At 42.9% G+C, this 19288-nt stretch overlaps 1 protein-coding gene across 1 annotated transcript in view; it reads right to left on the bottom strand.

The window, feature by feature from the left end:
* LOC126088438 (potassium/sodium hyperpolarization-activated cyclic nucleotide-gated channel 4-like) overlaps positions 1–19029 on the bottom strand; it is a 434095-nt gene extending 415066 nt beyond the window's left edge. Inside the window, exon 1 of the mRNA XM_049906581.1 lies at positions 18893–19029. Coding sequence (XP_049762538.1) covers positions 18893–19029 — 137 coding nt within the window. The remainder of the gene's footprint in view (positions 1–18892) is intronic.
* Between the last annotated feature and the right edge of the window lie 259 nt (positions 19030–19288).

Raw genomic sequence — 19288 nt, 5'->3', positions numbered from 1 at the left:
CAAAGAAATTTCCGTCCACATAAGCGTAGCCTAGATGTTGAACTTTCTTATAGTTAGTTCATGCTCAACTACGACGTAACATAAATAAAGTAACAAACACCTATCGTGTAGCTATCACACAACTTATTAATAGGCGCTGACTTGAAAAAAATAGTGCATAAAAGACGACAAATAACCATTAAATGTTAGAATTGACAGCTACTGTGACGGATTTTAACCCTCTTACTGAATAAACGTTATCTTTATAGAATTGTATTCCAGCGTCAGTGCTATGTTTTTAGTATCACCTTAAGATTTCATGGAAGTTTTCTTTGCATAAAATCTAAAAATATATAGGCGCACGGAACTGAAAGTGATGGAGGTCATCATAAATAACAGCGCAGCCAGAACGGCACGACAAGCCGCACATCTACTTGTTTCTGCTCATCCAGCCAATCAATATCAATCTCTAGGCAGAGACGTGTTTACGTTCCGATAAAGGGATCCGCGTCAGCAGGAAGGTAGCGAACTGTCTCGCTGTTTACAGGACCTAAAAACCCAAAGTAGTGGTACTGCACGAGAGTCTAGATTAGGGGAAGTGCTACCCACAGTGCATTTCATCTACAGCACATAAGCTGGCAACGGATCAGCTTGGCGTTGCGAAATGTTCGATAGTTGTATGCGATGTACTTCGAGTGACAGAATAGACGACACTTGGTGTTCTTCGTAAACTGTCAATGGTTTTCTTAATTTTCCGCCTCACAGCATCAACAATTTTTTATTGGTACTAATTTAGTGCGAGAATTGTGGTGACAGACTAATTTGTATCGTAGACAAGGACTACATTAGGCTGAAAGGTGACAGTCTGATTGTGAGCAGGGGAACGAAACAAACATACTGCAGGATATTTCTAAAATACTTATCTATTTTACAAGACCACATATTCTACAAGAATGCAGATAGAACATTGAAATGTATTTAACTTACGCATAGTGCTACAGTGCAAAGGTTTTATTTTTAAAAGAACCATGCATTTGTATATCATTTATATTCATACCGATACAACCTAGACTTATTTCTTATAAGTACGTTGAGGATCGAATGTTTCATGTACGTTTTACAAGTGTTCAATGTATTCTCCACGGTGTCGCAGCCGGACTTGGTAGACGAGCGGTCTAGGCGCTACAGTCTGGAACCGCGCGACCGCTACGGTCGCAGGTTCGAATCTTGCCTCGAGCATGGACGTGTGTGATGTCCTTAGTTTAGTTAGGTTTAAGTAGTTCTAAGTTCTAGGGGACTGATGACCTCAGAAGTTAAGTCCCATAGTCCCCAGAGCCATTTGAACGGTGTCGCACTACAAACACCCAGACGGTAATTAGACCTGTTCCATACTTCTACAAGGATGTCGGAAATTGCTACATTCTCTGCTGTTGTTTTGCGGCGTCGCAGTTCATACAAACTTATTGGAAGGAGAGGCATTTAGACAGTCTTTCAGAAATCATCATAAAAAAATAATTCACATACCGTGAAATTATGCAATCTTGTAGGGAAGAGCTGCAAGTGTAAAACCCTTGTGGCCGATTCATCGCCTAGGCAGCTCACTTAAAAGTATCACTGAAATCCACCACTATAAACGACAAAAGCAAATCGCCTTCTGTTGCTAGTCTTCCTACTTCCAGTCGACCCACATTGGGTGATGAACGAGCGAGCGAACTAGCTACCTAGCTGCAGCAGGCGTTCACCTACAGGCGATCAAACGAACCGGCAGCGCCGGCCGATGAGGCCCCTGTGGCCGAGCGGTTCTAGGCGCTGCTACGGTCGCAGGTTCGAATCCTGCCTCCGGCAAGGATGTGTGTGATGAGCATATGTTACTTAGGTTTAATTAGTTCTAAGTCTAGGGGACTGATGACCTCCGATGTTAAGTCCCACAGTGCTCAGATCCATTTGAACCATTTTTGAACCGGCAGCTTGAAACTGGCACCGAGGTATACTTATAGTTTGGGTAAATAAGTTACAACTGACCAAGTCTTTATCTTGGTCATGTAGATGATATAGTGCTATGAAATCGATGTTTCGGAAATAACTTGTAACATGGCAAGGCGCTCGCATATATCTGCCAAACTGTTCAGCTGGTTGATCAAAAGCTGAAGGGTACCCAAATGTGTGTGTGTACTGAAATACCGCGACGTTTCGGAGAGTATCATACTCATCATCTAACAATCGTCTATACGTCACAGCATGAACACTCGCGCCCAGCTGGAAAATCGAGACTTCTGATCAGCAGCATGCGCAGCCGAAGTTTTCATTCACATTCCAACTAGTTGTTAAAAAGAAAGTCACTGCCCACAGGTTCCATATTTGTCACATTTTGTACAGTCATTTGGGCTCTGTATTATATGAGAAATTTATTTTTCTACCTTCATGACCGTTGTGACATTTTTGTGATCACAATTGTTGTTTTGTCATTTCTTTTAGTGCACTGCGTATTCCTTCTTCGTACTGATGCCATCACTTGTCACAATATTGCTTTTGCTCTTTGATACGGACACGTGGTCTGCCTGCAGTTATGAGACTCGCTACTTACAACCGGCTCCTGATAAGCTACCTTGTAAATGACGAGACCATTTTGAAAAGCGCCAAAGGCTGTTAGTTTAATTATGCAAAATGCCTTTACTTTATCTGCAACGGGAAACAGACCGACGCTTTCCATGGACACGAGCGTCGCAGGAGAGACGCAACATGCACCGTTTGTTAGGACAAAATCAGCCCAAACAAATACCGCTCATTACGTCTTTCCTGCAATGCCCGGTGTCGAGGGAAAGCGTCCATTTGTTTCCCTTTTACAAACAAAATTAATTTTAAATTTTAATTTTACAGTCACAGGTCGGGCTAGTCCGATATTTGTCTTATCGACGTGTACAGGGTCACAATTATTGAACTATATGAAATAAAGTCAACATAACTTCTGAACGTTTTGCGTTAGGACTGCACGGTTGGGCGCGGAGCATGATGGGAACTGGTATGCGCTGTACGTTTGGTTTTACAACAAAGCCCACTTTCATTTGGATGGGTTGGCGCATTTAGGGGGCTGAGAATCCGCATTTCACGATCGAGAAGTCTCTTCGCCCTCAACGTTTGACAGTGCGGTGTGCAATGTCCAGTCACAGAATAATCGGTGCGATATTTCTTGATGGCACGGTGACTACGGAACGGTACGTGAAGGTTTTGGAAGATTATTTCATCCCAATTATTCAAAGATTTCGACAATATGTGCTTCATGCAAGCGGAGCTCTACCCCATCGAAGCAGAAGAGTGTTTGATATCCTGGGGGGGGGGGGACACCTCATTACGGCTCTGGGGTACCCAGAGATCACTGACATGGGCCTCGATTGGCCGCCATATTCTCCAGATCTGAACACATGCGACTCCCTTCTTTGGACTATATTAAAGACAAGGTGTTCCTGCCGATAGGTGTACAGTATGAGTCACAACATTATCCCTCAACAATACATATTGCTGACGAATGACGGCCGACATATTGGGCACATTTACACAGAAAAACCAATGTTTAAGCTAATTATTGCTTTTGTATCGCATGAAGCTCCTTCTGTTGGTTATTTTGTGCATTTTTCCGGTCTCAAAAAACCACATGTCATTTCAAGCATGTTTGTTCCAAAATCTTCAAAAGTGTGTGGATTCTTAAGGGACCAAACTGCTGAGGTCGTCGGTCATAGACTTACATACTACTTAAACTAACGCATGCTAAGAACACCACACACACCCATGCCCGAGGGAGGACTCGAACTTCCGGCGGGAGAGGTTGCGCAATCCGTGACATTGGGCCTCGAACCACGCGGGCACTCGGCGCGGCATGTCAGTTTAAAAAAAAATTGGTTCAAATGGCTCTAAGCACTATGGGACCTAACATCTGAGGTCATCAGTCCCCTTCACTTAGAACTAGTTAAACCTAACTACATCACACACATCCATGCCCGAGGCAGGATTCGAAACTGCAACCGGAGCAGCTGCACGGTTCCGGACTGAAGCGCCTATAACCGCTCGGCCACAGCGGCCGGCTGTCAAATTTTACCTCTCTAACAAGATTATTCTATGAAGTACCGAATTTTCAAATAATAACGGACTTTTTGATGGCCCTGTATATCACATTACTGGGTAGTTTCGGTCGTCGGCCATTTTCAAACATGCAGCATTGGTGATGCGTGTTTCACGCGCTACCAACATTGCCCTCTTAAACAAGTAAGTAATTACGCTGACCCTGATCTGGACTCTTACTGCGAAACTGGTCGTAAGATGAGTCGCAACTAGTAGCTTCTCCTCGTTACTCTGTCACATTGTACCTTGTGACTGATTTTTTTATGACGCGTTAGTCAGTCTTGTACGTGTAGTGTGGTACTGTAAGCCTCTGGGAAAGGGATGGACGTCACTGTGTTCATTTATTCAATTACTCTCTTATGTACATACTTTCCCTTATCCTTACTATGTTGCTATAAATTATAGGATTGTCTGTTCTGACTATGGGTTCGTCTGCAGAACAGCTGTAGTACACAGATGCTTGCTTTATTTAGACTTTAGTGCCAACCTAACACTTTAAGGGAACTGACAAAGATGCACCTGTAACAGTAGGGTCTTAGAGGGTTGGTAGGATTCCACTTCCATTCCCCCTCAGAAAGGGCAGAGTAACGGTTACGGGAGCACCGCCATTTTTCGGAATTCGGTTCCTGGTCTGGCTAGGGAGCGGACGGAAGCTATGATGGGCTCCGTCATGCAGTTTGAAAAAGTTGAAGAGCATGAGGTGCATTATAGTTAACGTTACTAATCCGTTTTTTTAACACAATTATGTTATGTGTTGACCACCTTTTGCAGTAATTTTAGAGATAAATTCAATGGTTAGAAGTTTTGTATTTTGTTGAATGCACGGAGCACAATAGAATCCAGTAATACAAAATCAATCGTCAGGTGCCTTCAAGCACGTTTGGTTCTATTTGAGTTCTGTCATCTGTTATTTTGCCTTTGTGATTAACGTAAGTTCGTCTACCAAATATTAAACGAACTTTCATTGCAATATCGGCCTCACTCAGTGTGTTCTATACAAACATGTGGTCGCCACTCTACAGCAAAAGAGAGCAGAGATTATAGTACGATTTCTGTTTAGACATTCTGATTGTGGTTCAAATGGCTCTGAGCACTATGGGACTTAACATCTATGGTCATCAGTCCCCTAGAACTTAGAACTACTTAAACCTAACTAACCTAAGGACATCACACAACACCCAGTCATCACGAGGCAGAGAAAATCCCTGACCCCGCCGGGAATCAAACCCGGGAACCCGGGCGTGGGAAGCGAGAGCGCTACCGCACAACCACGAGCTGCGGACTTTTAATTGTGAATTGAGTGATATATTGGTATGTGAAATTCTTTGCTAATTTTTTGTTTCTGGTCTGCTGTCATCGTCTTCACACTGCCAAGCGAGCAGCTCTGCAAGGAGACTGGATCACCTGTATCCTAAATTACGTTCAGATAGGAAATGTGTGTGCAGCTTCATTTTGTAATAAAACCGAGAACGATCCACATGGGTAATTGAATATGAGAGCCATTGATTTCCGACTACCCACGTAGAGCAAATGACGTTCTTGACGTCATTTAATCTAATATTTGCGTGTGTCTCATGTGAAGTTTTGATTATGTTCCAGAACGGTCGACTATGGTGAATTCCAGTGTACCGCTGTGAATTTCAATTACGTGTTTGCTGTGATACGTGGTATTCACTGGTATTAAGGAAAACGTGGAAGGGAGGACTCGCCAGTGTAACTTTCTTTTCACACAACCTGTTAATTTATCAATATATAATCATAAATTTGTTTTCTTTACAAATTTGTGAAATAAATAAGCTTTTACAAGAGAAATCAAAACCAGAACGACATGACAATAATTAGAAGGGCCCGCACCTGCAGCCCGCCCGTTATCGGGTGAAACAGCGGTATTTACTACCGCGCTGGACACAGTTTCTCTTATTAAATGCCCTTCTGCAACATATGAAAACATGTACGTAATCATGGTGAAAAGAGTGTTTAAAATACTCAAACAAATGACGTGAAACTGTATGTCGAAAGGTTTGGAGTTAAAACGCGCACGTATGGTTAAAGTTTAAACAAACCCACAGATACCTAATCTTTCTCTCATAGATATTGGCAATGGGGCTGCAAGAGGGATAGTCGATACTACCCTTCAGCTAGTGGCGCCAAACAGAACGTCTACTAACTTAACGGCGCCACGTCTCAGGCTGCACAGTGAAAGCAAAATGATCGTTCTTGTTGAAATTCATATTAGGACTAATACGTGCGTATCAAGAACAATAATAAATTTCAAATGTGCCTAATTTTTTTTCGGTTGTCTGCTTAGTCTCTTGACCCCCAGTAAGGTATCTCATCTCGTGTTCCTATCAAAATGAAATAGTGACAATAACTAAGTTGCGCTTTAATTCAAAGTATTTCCTGCAGAATGAGAATGAATGACGAGCGTGATGATCATGTAAGAGTAGTAGAAGGAACTGTAGCAAAGTAACGTTCCTTCCCTGTTCCCGTGCAGATTTTAAATTACGAGACAGCTACGTTACATATAGGCTCCCTCAGCGCGAAAAACAACAATTATGATTTTTTTAAATGAGTCATGGCTGCAACCATATTCAGTTGAGAATCTTTGGTTTCGTAGCCTAATAATTTCAGTCCTAAGATGACTCCTGTCAGAAATCCTGATTAGATATTCCAAATAATGAATTATAATCTATCAGTAAATAATTTTGGTAACGTCAGTGAAAGATAGTTCGAGTCCGACTTAAGGCAAATATCCACAAACTTCATTGGTTGCTTAAGCCCTCCCATGCGTACCCGTTATGCATAGATTAACTATCTGATTCCACTTAATAGTCACATAACTATTTTGTGCCAATCCCTTTTTACGAAATACCAAGCATTAAATCAAGGAAGGTGTCAAAAGTAAATCTCCTCATTGGAAAGCAAGAGCATACCGTCTGGCAATGATCTCCCTTTGAGTTAGACGCAAAGGAATAAAGTACAGTCGGACGTAACTAAATGTAAAGAAGCAAATCAGAAACGAACGGTTATCGTAAAAAGACAAAAAGGACACTAATTTTACAGAAGACACTCCAGAACGAGCAGATCGCAATTGCAGCCACCAGCCGATAGCGCGATGTGTCAAGACAGGCAGGCACACCATGGGAAGATGCAGGCGGCACGCGACGACGGCCTGGAATCTGGCCAGCAAGGCGCGGAAGCTGCCACTCTACGCTTTGATTGATGTCAAGTGCAGCGCGCCGCTGGGGGGACAGGGGCGGTGCTAAGATTCGCGGCCGCATCGGGCCCAGCACAGCGTCCCTGCCGGCTGCGACGCGCGAGGTCACTGCTTTGACGTCACAGCAGGCACTGCCTGGCAAAACGTACGTCTCGTTCAGCGAAACCACTTGCCGAGGGCAAACTGTATTCTCACATACAATTCAGCACAGTGAATTCGAGGTAAGCACTAGGCTGGACACGGGTATGTTATGTGGAGACTGCCCGAAACTCAAAATGTTTATGTCATGCTACAATGACGTCTATAATCTCACTCAAGTTGCACACCGTGGGCATATTTTGAATGCTTGTTTAATACACACTGAAAAGCCACAGAAAGTGGTACACCTGCTTAATATCATGTACAGCCCCCTCGAGCACGCAGAGGTGTCGCAACAAGACGTAACATGGACTCGACTAATGTTTGAACTAGTGTTGGAGGGAACTGACACCACGAATCCTGCAGGGCTGTCCATAAATCAGTAAGAGTACGAGGGGGTGGAGATCTCTTCCTAACTGCACGTTGCAAGGCATCCCAGATATCCTCAATAATGTTCATTTCTGAGGAGTCTGGTGGTCAGCGGAAGTGTTTAAACTGAGAAGAGTGTTCCTGGAGCCACTCTGTAGCAATTCTGGACGTGAGGACTGTCACACTGGCCTGCTGGAATTGCTCAAGTCCGTCGGAATGCACAACGGACATGAATCGAAGCAGGTGATCAGACACAATGGCTACGGATGTGTCACCTGTCGGAGTCTTATCTAGACATGTCAGGGATGCCATATCACTCCAACACCATTACAGAGCCTCCAGCTTGAACAGTTCCCTGCTGACATACATGGTCAATGGATTCATGAGGTTGTCTCCATTCTCATGCACGTCCATCCGCTCGATACAATTTGAAACGAGACTCGTCCGACCAGGCAACATGTTTCCAGTCATCAACAGTCCAACGTCTTTGTGTCGTGCAATCATCAAGGGTACACGAGTGGGCGTTCGGTTCCGGAAGCCCTTATTGATGATGTTTCGTTGAATGGTTCGCACGCTGATACTTGATGACCCAGCACTGAAACGTGCAGCATTTTGCGGAAGGGTTGCACTTCCGTCACGTTGAACGATTCTCTTCAGTCGTCGTCGTCGTTTGTCCCGTTCTTGCATGATCTTTATCCGGCCTGAACGATGTCCGAGATTTTATGTTTCACCGGATTCCTGATATTCACGATACACCTGTGCGAAAATCCCCACTTCATCGTTACGTCGAAGATGTGTCCCGTCGATCATGCGCTATCTGTAACACCACTGTCGGACTCACTTAAATCTTAGCAACTTGCCAGTGTAGCAGGACTAACCGATCTAACAATTACGCCAGACCCTTGTTGTCTTATAAAGGGGTTGCCGACCGCAGCGCCGTATTCTGCCTTTTACATATCTCTGTATTTGAATACGCATGCTTACACCACTTTCCTTATCGCTGCAGTGTGTAAAGAAGCTGGCTCGCTGATATCCATGTATCAGTGGTCAATGATCGGCGTTTCACTTTCACATTTTGTATCTATGGACTATACAGGCTGATTCTGTAATGATGTTACAAACTTTCTGGAATTGTGGAGAAGGGTAAATGTATCAATTTGAGGTAAGGGACCCCAGTCCAGAAACGACGGAGTAGAAAATTACAAGCGAAAATCGTTCTCACACCCCTGACACAGGAACACATGTACCCGTACCACTGTTGCAAAGATTGCAGGGTTTCCAACATTCAGAGATTGTACTATGGACAAAAACAAGAAAAATATTCCTGATAAACATGGGCTCGAAAATGTTTAAGAGTTATGGGTAATTTTTCACCTTGGGTGCTATGAAATCTCTCTTCTGCTGCAACCTCCTTGGTTTTCACATTTTTGCCCGAGGTACCATAGAAGGAAAACAAATACAGTGTGTACTGAAAAGTAATGCCTCCAAATCTTTTATATGAAGACTCCTAAAGCTTCTGAAACAAAACAAACTTTATTAACATTCTACGCCTTTATTCTTCACGTCTACATGTTTATTTCTCAATACTGTCACCGTGGCACCGAACATATTTCTTCCAGCGAGAGGCCAGTTTAGTGATAAAGCCACTGTAGAATGTTTGACTTTTGCTGACGGAGCCACAACCTCAAATCTCCTTGAACCGCTTCTACAGTAACAAAATGAGTTTCTCGAAGTATTCTTTAAGTTCTGGCAATATATAAAATCGTATGAGGTCAAATCGGGACTGTATGGAGGATGATCGATTACAGTTAACCCAAGACTTCGGTTTGTTGAAGATGTCTCAGCGCTCGTGTGTGGCATGGCGTTGTTATCCTAAAGGAGACTGTAATCCATATGCGGACAAATTCATCAAATTCGAAACTTGGTTACAGCACGCTCTTTCTCGCGCAGCGACACAGTTATGTTACACACTACCAGGCTACATGCCGCAATCCGGAACCCTCTAACGGCAGAGGGCTGCAAATACGTAGGCATGAAGAATAAAGATGTAGAATGTCAATTGTTTTATCAAGAGAGCTGTAAGATTATTCATATAATTTATTCGGACGCATAACTTTTCAACAGGTCCTCATACTGGATGTCACGGTGCTGTTTGTTATCTTTGAGCAAAACGAAAAAGCCGATGCAGAGCATATTTTACTTTTTTTTAGAGGGGTGCGAGGGTGTGTTGAAGTAGAAATCAAAGTTTATAATTATCACCTGTGAATTTAGGTACATGTGTAAGTAGGCTGTTTAGGTTCTTATATTGGTAACGCCACCGCCACGTAGCTCTCGGTATGAAAATCACTGGCTGTGCTGCGTGCAGTCTGTGGCTGGGTGTCATTGTTGGAATTCGCTATTTTAGTGTTGGGCAGTTGGCTGTTAACAGCGCGTAGCGTTGCGAAGTTGGAGGTGAGCCGCCAGCAGTGGTGGATGTGGGGAGAGAGATGGCGGAATTTTGAGAGCGGACGATCTGGACGTGTGTCCATCAGAAAGAGTAAATTTGTAATATTGGATATCATGGACTGATATATATATTATGACTTTTGAACACTATTAAGGTAAATACATTGTTTGTTCTCTATTAAAATCTTTCATTTGCTAACTATGCCTAACAGTAGTTAGTGCCTTCAGTAGTTTGAATCTTTTATTTAGATGGCAGTAGTGGCGCTCGCTGTATTGCAGTAGTTCGACTAACGAAGATTTTTGTGAGGTAAGTGATTTGTGAAACGTATAGGTTAATTTAGTCAGGGCCATTCTCTTGTAGGGATTATTGGAAGTCAGATTGCGTTGCGCTAAAAAATATTGTGTGTCAGTTTAAGCACAGTCATGCATAATTTTACTAAGGGGACGTTTCACATGTATCGACTGCGAAGACAGTGGCGGCTTCATCTTTTAAGAAATATGAGTCATGTAGTTTACTAGAGATGTGGTCATTAACGTTTGTTTATTAGCTTTTTAATGTCTTCGCCAACCTTAGTTTGGTGTACAGCGTTTTAGGTTTATTCCCGTTACTTGTTTTACGGCCGTCGTGAAACGTTTTCAGCGTAAAATACTAAACGTTCCCTAGTCGAATACTTATTCCAAGCGCAAACACTGTCTTACAGTGTATTTCAGTATTGGAATTTCTCGTATAGTTATTGCCATTGCCTCAGATTTGACTTTGAAGTACAATTTTCGGGTGGACAACATCATTGATTACACGAATTCATATTTAATGGGAACTTCATTTCAATAGTCTGTGAATCTTACACAAGTGAACAAGGCAGTATCTCCCTGCGCACCTTGCCCCAGGTCCTCATACAGTTGTTTCCGTTACTCAGTGTGACAGCAATTTAAATTACACCCAACAATGAAGTTTGCAGCTGCAAAAAATGGCTCTGAGCACTATGGGACTTAACATCCGTGGTCATCAGTCCCCTAGAACTTAGAACTACTTAAACCTAACTAACCTAAGGACATCACACACATCCATGCCCGAGGCAGGAGTCGAACCTGCGACCGTAGCAGTCGCGCGGTTCCGGACTGAGCGCCTAGAACCGCGAGACCACCGCGGCTGGCCGTTAGCAGCTGTATTTTAATTACACTAAATCATTCATTTTTGGATGTAAAAGAACATGATGTGGCTGACTGTGACCTTCACCTTCACGGGACTATAGAGCTTACAGTTATGAGGGAAGTAAAAGTAAGGCAACAACTGACATTCATTTAGAAAAAAGGAAACTATAAAAAGATTTTAGGCGAACTTCATAATTAGTAACTTGCTGCGGAACTGTTGCACGTGTTCCGAGAAAATTGGTCCCAAGGAACTGCAGTAATGGAAACCAGACTTTGGTATCAAATATTGTGGCAGATACTTACAAAACCTAAAGAATCAAATCTATACAAGAAATTTTCCTCCAGTTTTCTTATGTCGTGACTGAGAACAAACGTAGATTGAATGAGTATGAACGCACTAGTGTATAGTGGTGGTGCGGAAGTTCACAACTTACGTGGAAAAACATGAAAAATGTTATCGAATAAAGGCACACTGGAAAACTTCGTATTACTGAGAACATCAGGAACGTCTTGCGCAGTGTCGAAGAGTTTCGATATTAAATACCATTCACAAATGACTTGGAAAGCTGAGAGCTGGAATTGTCTTTACTCATGTTCTCCGACACAGTGACTCACCTAGTTGAAGACGATTCTGAACGTTCCATGACAACATTTGCGGCATCCTCGTTGCAGCCTGATTTCGTATGTAAGGACTGTTATCTTAAACAAAACTTCAAAAAATACAATGTTATTAAATGTTTTGATGATAATAGAGACATGAAAACTTTAGTCGCCGGCCGGAGTGGCCGAGCGGTTTTAGGCGCTACAGTCTGGAACTGCGCGACCGCTACAGTCGCAGGTTCGAATCCTGCCTCGGGCATGAATGTGTGTGATGTCCTTAGGTTAGTTAGGTTTAAGTAGTTCTAAGTTCTAGCGGACTTATGACCTCAGCAGTTGAGTCCCATAGTGCTCAGAGCCATTTTTGAAAACTTTAGTTCTGGGCTGGCTGAAACTCCAGATAGCAAAATTCTATGCCTAAGAATAAAACTATTCTCTCACAAGAGTATAATTCATGATTATACTGAGCAGAAGTATGTGGCTGGATCTCACAAAAATTGTAACATGGGTTTCTCCGATATCTTCCAGCTATTCGGCTCTGACCTGTGCTTTCTACATTAGGAGAAGAGCCAGATTGAAACACTGGTGCTCATCAACGGTTTAAAGAGAAGGTAAAGCAAACTCTCGTCCCACCGGTACCATTAAATAACTTTATAAATGAATTGATGTACTACAATATTAATAATCAAGTTAACCAGCTTTTACTTACGAGGGCATCATGCGACTTTAACTGACTAGCATTGTCGACGAGGGTATATCATCTAAGAACAACGCTGAATAATCTTGGATATTGTGCCCTCTTTGATAACAACTGTCAGCTTAAGTCAGATGATAGCATTATAAGTCATGGACAATTCTCTTAATAAATTAATATTGTAGAACATTCACAGTACTACGCTTTTTATTCAGAACTATGAAGCTGTCCTACCAAGAAACGATGGAAGCTCAGTTAACAGAAAATAATTTGGTCATGGAAACGCCGTCCCATTTAAAATAGTCCCAGCAGAAGAGTGATGATGCGTTGTTTCCGCAGACAAGAACGATGATTATCTATTAAAACTAATAAATTTATTGACATTGAGACTGAGGAAGTAAGTAGTTGCCAAAGTCGATGGTATGGAAATTATGCAAAGAGGGGCACTATGCCGAAGAAAGCGTAATTTACGTATCTACCCAGACAAGAAGCAGCAACGTCATCACTGAGGACTCAGTTGAAGATATTTAGAAATGGGTGCAGTTTTTCTGCAACACTATGAAGAATATAAGGAGATAATGAGTTTACAAGAATATAGCAGCTTTCGTCACACAGAATGTTTTTCAGGATATAAATTCTCAAAAAAATGCACTGTCTATAGGTTTCTGGTTTAAAAGAAGCCAGATTAAACTACAGATCGTGTGTGAACGACAAAAGATAGCTTCAAAGAGGAGATAATACTCGTAAGATTTTTAGAACAAAAGTTAAACATAGAAATTCAAACTTCTAGTGGTTTATTTAGATATGAGAATTCACACTCACTGTGAAGAAATGCTGACAAAATGATACTATACAAAGGGTATTGTTCAAATAAAGTGCCAATCAAGTTATATTTTGGATCGAATGTATTGAACACGAGAGTGGTCTACTTATAAGAACTGGCTAATGTACACTTTTAACCTGCCTGCCTCGTGTGAAGCAACGGTGCAGCTACTATACACAAGTTCAGTTTGATTTGGTGACTAACAGTTTTCTTTAAATTAAAAGACAATATTTCATATGTCACGTGCTTTGTGTACACTAACGTTTTCTAGCTTTTATCTGATACCTTACTTGATTTAGAACAAATGGCCTAGATTTGATTTTTATTTATTTTATTTTTTCTTGTTCCGTGGATCACATTCACGACATCGACCCATGATACGGAATGCGTCAGTAGGTTTCCAAGTAAGATACATTTCTTCTGTGAAAACATGGGTGCATACTGACCATTTACATAACTGATTTTTCTTAATCTTCATCTACAAGAAAATTAATAATTTTATGCCAATCACACATATGCCATCTCCTAAGAAATTCATCTGTGGAGTAGAACGTGTTGTCAAGTAGAAGTGAACTTAATTTACTTTTAAAACTTTCTGATGTGTTGGCAAATGTGCCAACACCTTGTAGATAGAGGAGGCCGAAATGCACGCTACCTAACGCAGACGGGCGTGAAGTCTGGAACAGGATACGTAATTAATGCTATACTGAAAAGTACGTAGCTGAGGTTATACTTAACTTTTATTCCATCGTTGTGGTACATCGCTATTGTTAATACAAGTGAGACTCTCCAGATATGGTTAATGGCGCCTTGCTAGGTCGTAGCCATGGACTTAGCTGAAGGCTATTCTAACTGTCTCTCGGCAAATGAGAGAAAGGCTTCGTCAGTGTAGACGCTAGCAAAGTCGTCGTACAACTCGGGCGAGTGCTAGTCCGTCTCTCTAGACCTGCCGTGTGGTGGCGCTCGGTCTGCGATTACTGACAGTGGCGACACGCGGGTCCGACATGTACCAATGGACCGCGGCCGATTTAAAGCTACCACCTAGCAAGTGTGGTGTCTGGCGGTGACACCACACTTTCACTATCTGTCACATCTTTAATAAAGAACGAGGTCAAATATTTTTGTGGCTGCAAACTCTTCTCCTGGCCGTGCAAGAGTAACGTGTAGTTGTGGATGTTGGAGGCTACTTATCTTCCTAGTGTTACACACTGAGGTAACAAAGTCATGGGATACCTTCTAATGTCTTATCGCACCTACTTTTCCCCGTACAATGGCAGCGACTGAAAGTGGCATTTACCCAACAAGGCACCTGCAGATATATTGAGCCATGCCTCGTCTATAGATGTCTATAATTGCGGAAGTGTTGCCAGAGTAGCACTCTGTGCACGAACCGACCTCTCGATTGTGTCCCATAAATGTTCTCGAGGATTCATGCCGGGTGCTCTGAATGGTCAAAACATTTGCTCGAATTGTTCAGAATTTTCTTCAAACCAGTCGCGAACAAACTGTGGCCCGGTGATATAGCACATTGTCATTCGTATAACCTGAAGTTCACGATTGGCTGCAAATAGTCTCCAAGTAGTCGAACATAACTATTTCCAATCAATGATCGCTTCAGCTTGACCAGAGACCCCGGTCAGTTCCATGTAAACACAAGCCACACCATTACGGAATCACCACCAGCTTGCACAGTACCTTGTTGACATCTTGGATCCTTGGCTTCGTGGGGTCTGCGCCACACTCTGACCCTATCAACAACTCTTAGCAAGTGACATTGGGACTCATCTAGCCAGGCCACTGTTTTCTAGTCGTTTAGAGTGGTCACGAGCCCAGGAGAAACACTGCAGGCACTAGCGGCGGTCGTCTGCTGCCATAGCCCATTAACGCCAAATTTCGCCGCCCTGTCCTAATACATATATTCGTCGTAAGTCCCACACTGATTTCTGCGGTTATTTCACGCAGTCTTGCTTGCCTATTAGCACTGACAACTCTAAGCAATCGCCACTGCACTCGGTCGTCAAGTGAAGATCGTCGGCCACAGCGTTTTGTGTGGTGGGAGGTAATGCCTGAAATTTGGTATTCTCAGCACACTCCTGAGACTGTGGATCTCGGAATATCGTATTCCCTACCGATATCCGAAAGGCAATATTCCACGCGTGTAGCTCCAACTATCAATCCGCATTCAAAATGTCTTAATCCTCGTCGAGCGGCCGTAATCAAATCGAACTTATTCACGTGAATCAACTGAATACAAATGACACCTGCGACAACGCACTGCCATTCTGTACCTTGTGTACGTGATACTACCATCATCTCTGTATGTGTATAACGCTATCGCATGATTTTTGTCAGTGTATTTACGTATGGTGGTGTAATTTTGAACTGTACCTAATGTAACATGTCATTGTTGGCTGGTTGTAAAATTTCGTGCTGCAAACTTGCGGTTGCTCGGAAGCTCGCAATGTGGGCGAACAATAGTAAAATAAGAACGATGTGCAGTTCGACCAAGGCAAGTTTCTGGCTAGAAGGGTAATAGCGTGTTTCGTAACTGTTTACAGTGCAATATGATATAGCATTATTACTTATTCTGTTCCTTTCTTAGGGAGAGTAAAAGGCTTTAACTAGTCCCCTCTTTTTCTCCGTGTCGTGCAGGTATTGGTGTACAGCTGTACGCCCGCACCTGTACCACATAGCGTCTGGCCTTGTTTTAATATTTATGACGTCATCTCTCCTGAACTGTGTGTCCTGCAATGATATTTTATAGGTACGTTCAGTATCATATGAGAATTCTGTGTGGAAAACGTGTTGTGAATAGAGTTGCTAACAACTAAGTAATAAATTTAAACGTAATGCACGGTGATGCAGTTTTTGACGTATCTTAGAATTTATGACGTCATATCTCCTGAACTATGTGTCGTGCAAAGATAACATCGTAAGTATATTCAGCAGCATATGTGGATACATGTGCGAAATTTCTTGCGAATGGACTTCCTAGCAGAGAAGTAACAAATTTAAACGTAATGTATGATGCGGCAGTTTTTCATGCAACTCATTGTTTACGACGCCACATGTCCTGAACTGCGTGTCGTAGAATGGTGTAATTATGCACTTATTTCCGTGTTATATGCACATACGGTCTCTAAAATGTATCGCGAGTTACTAGCAAAGAAGTAATAAATTTTTACGCGATGCTCACTGCTACTGCATCAACAGGGGAAAAGGAGTACGCGACATTTTTCCATTCATTAGATTGTAGTGGTTGTCAGCGATAAGAGAATTTTGTAAGGGTTTGAAATTATATGTAAAGTTTATTGCAAGTGGTTAAGTGGTCTGATTCTCAAATATTGGATGTATGAACTCTGGGAATTCACGCGTCGCAGACTAAGCTCTTTTTTCGCCCCCAGCCCCGCCCCCTCTCATACGCAGGTGGTTCTTACCGAAAAAGCGATTGTCGCCTGGCACAAGGTAGATGTGTACCAAGTTTGGTTGAAATCAGTCGCATGGTTTAGGAATATATGTGGAAAATAACACACATTATGTATGTATATATACCGGGTGATCAAAAAATCAGTACAAATTTGAAAACTTAATAAACCACGGAATAATGTAGATGGAGAGGTAAAAATTGACACACATGCTTGGAATGACATGGGGTTTTATTAGAACAAAAAAAAACCATATTTCTAGACGCGTGAAAGACCTCAGTCCGTGCGATTATTGGCTTTGGGGTTACCTGAAGCCGCAGGTGTATCGTGATCGACCGACATCTCTAGGGATGCTGAAAGACAACATCCGAAGCCAATGCCTCACCATAACACGGGACATGCTTTACAGTGCTGTTCACAACATTATCCCTCGACTACAGCTATTGTAGAGGAATAATGGTGGACATATTGAGCATTTCCCGTAAAGAACATCATCTTTGCTTTGTCTTACTTTGTTATGCTAATTATTGCTATTCTGATCAGATGAAGCGCCATCTGTCGGACATTTTTTGAACGTTTGTATTTTATTTGGTTCTAATAAAACCTTATGTCATTCCAAGCATGTGTGTCAATTTGTACCTCTCTATCTACATTATTCCGTGATTTATTCAGTTTTCAAATTTATACTGACTTTTTGATCACCCGGTATATATATATATATATGTATATGGTGTTACAAAAAGGTCTGGCCAAACTTTCAGGAAACATTCCTCACACACAAAGAAAAGATGTTATGTGAACATGTCAAGAAACGCTTAATTTCGATGTTAGAGCTCATTTTCGTTTGTTCTTCCACTTACGCTCAATGGAGCACGTTATCATGATTTCATACGGGATACTCTACCTGTGCTGCTAGAACATGTGCCTTTACAAGTACGTCACAACATGTGGTTCATGCACGATGGAGCTCCTGCACATTTCAGTGGAAGTGTTCGTACGCTTCTCAACAACAGATTCGGACCAATTCCATGGCCTCCACGCTCTCCTGACCTTAACCCTGTTGACTATCATTTATGGGGGCATTTGAAAGCTCTTTTCTACGCATCCCCGGTACCAAATATTGAGACTCTTCGTGCTCGTATTGTGGACGGCTGTGACACAATACGCCATTCTCCAGGGCTGCATCAGCGCATCAGGGATTCCATGCGACGGAGGGTGGATGCATGTATCCTCGCTAACAGAGGACATTTTGAACATTTACTGTAACAAAGTGTTTGAAGTCACGTGGGTACGTTCTGTTGCTGTGTGTTTCCATTCCATGATTAATGTGATTTGAAGAGAAGTAATATAATGAGCTCTAACATGGAAAGTAAGCGTTTCCGGACACATGTCCACATAACATATTTTCTTTCTTTGCGTGTGAGGAATGTTTCCAGAAAGTTTGGCCGTACCTTTTTGTAGCACCCTATATATATTACAGAAATTTCTTGAGATAACTTACACACAGATACACAATACGACAGAGTGTTTTCTCCACGAAGAAGAAAGGGCCGTACACTTCCAATTTGCTACGGGTACAAAACACATCAACTTTGGGGCTGACATGAACGTGTTCCAATCAAGCTTGAGGTTCTTTGCTGCAAAATGACGCGTCTACCGATGCTGTTAGTTATCTCGATAAACGTATATATCACTCGAAACTTTTAAATGTAAATTCCTTTTTGACTCAACCTATGTGAATGTGACTGTATTGTGTATGTGTTCCTACTCGAGAGAAAAGGATGCACTGGACCGCATGCTGGGCAATTACGAAAATAAAGCAGGTTACCGAATCACTTACTCAGTGATGAGTCAGCAGAGACCACATGTCCCTTACACTAAAATGCATTCTTGGAAATTTTATCGGCGGCGCTCGTGTGTACATCCTGGCGGTGGCTGACCTGTTCCTGGAGCCGGCCCTGGCGAGACGCCGGCGCTGGGAGGCGCCCCTCCTCCTGCGGAAGACGACGCCGCCGCCGGGCCGCTCGCACCACCAGAGCTCCGAGTCGGGGTCTGCGGGGAACGCGTACCTCAGCATGACCGCGGCCGCACTGGCTGGCGGCTCCGTCGCGGCCACCGCAGCAGCTGCCGCCGCCGCCGCCGCCACGCTATCTGTGTTTACGCGCGCGCCAGCCGAGCGGAATGTGCCCGCGCTGCTGGCCGCTGCAGGACGGCCGGCAGTCTGTCAACACGCCACCTGCTTCTCACGGGCGTGCTGCCTGCTACTACGGCGCTTTAGTCCCCACTAAAGCAAACAGCGCTACGGGTCTCGCTTTTGCCGACACTCACTTTTCTGT

This window comes from Schistocerca cancellata, chromosome 6, assembly GCF_023864275.1.
Source record: "Schistocerca cancellata isolate TAMUIC-IGC-003103 chromosome 6, iqSchCanc2.1, whole genome shotgun sequence".
In the NCBI taxonomy this organism is placed as follows: Eukaryota; Metazoa; Arthropoda; class Insecta; order Orthoptera; family Acrididae; genus Schistocerca; species Schistocerca cancellata.
This window is presented reverse-complemented; position numbering and strand designations above follow the sequence as displayed.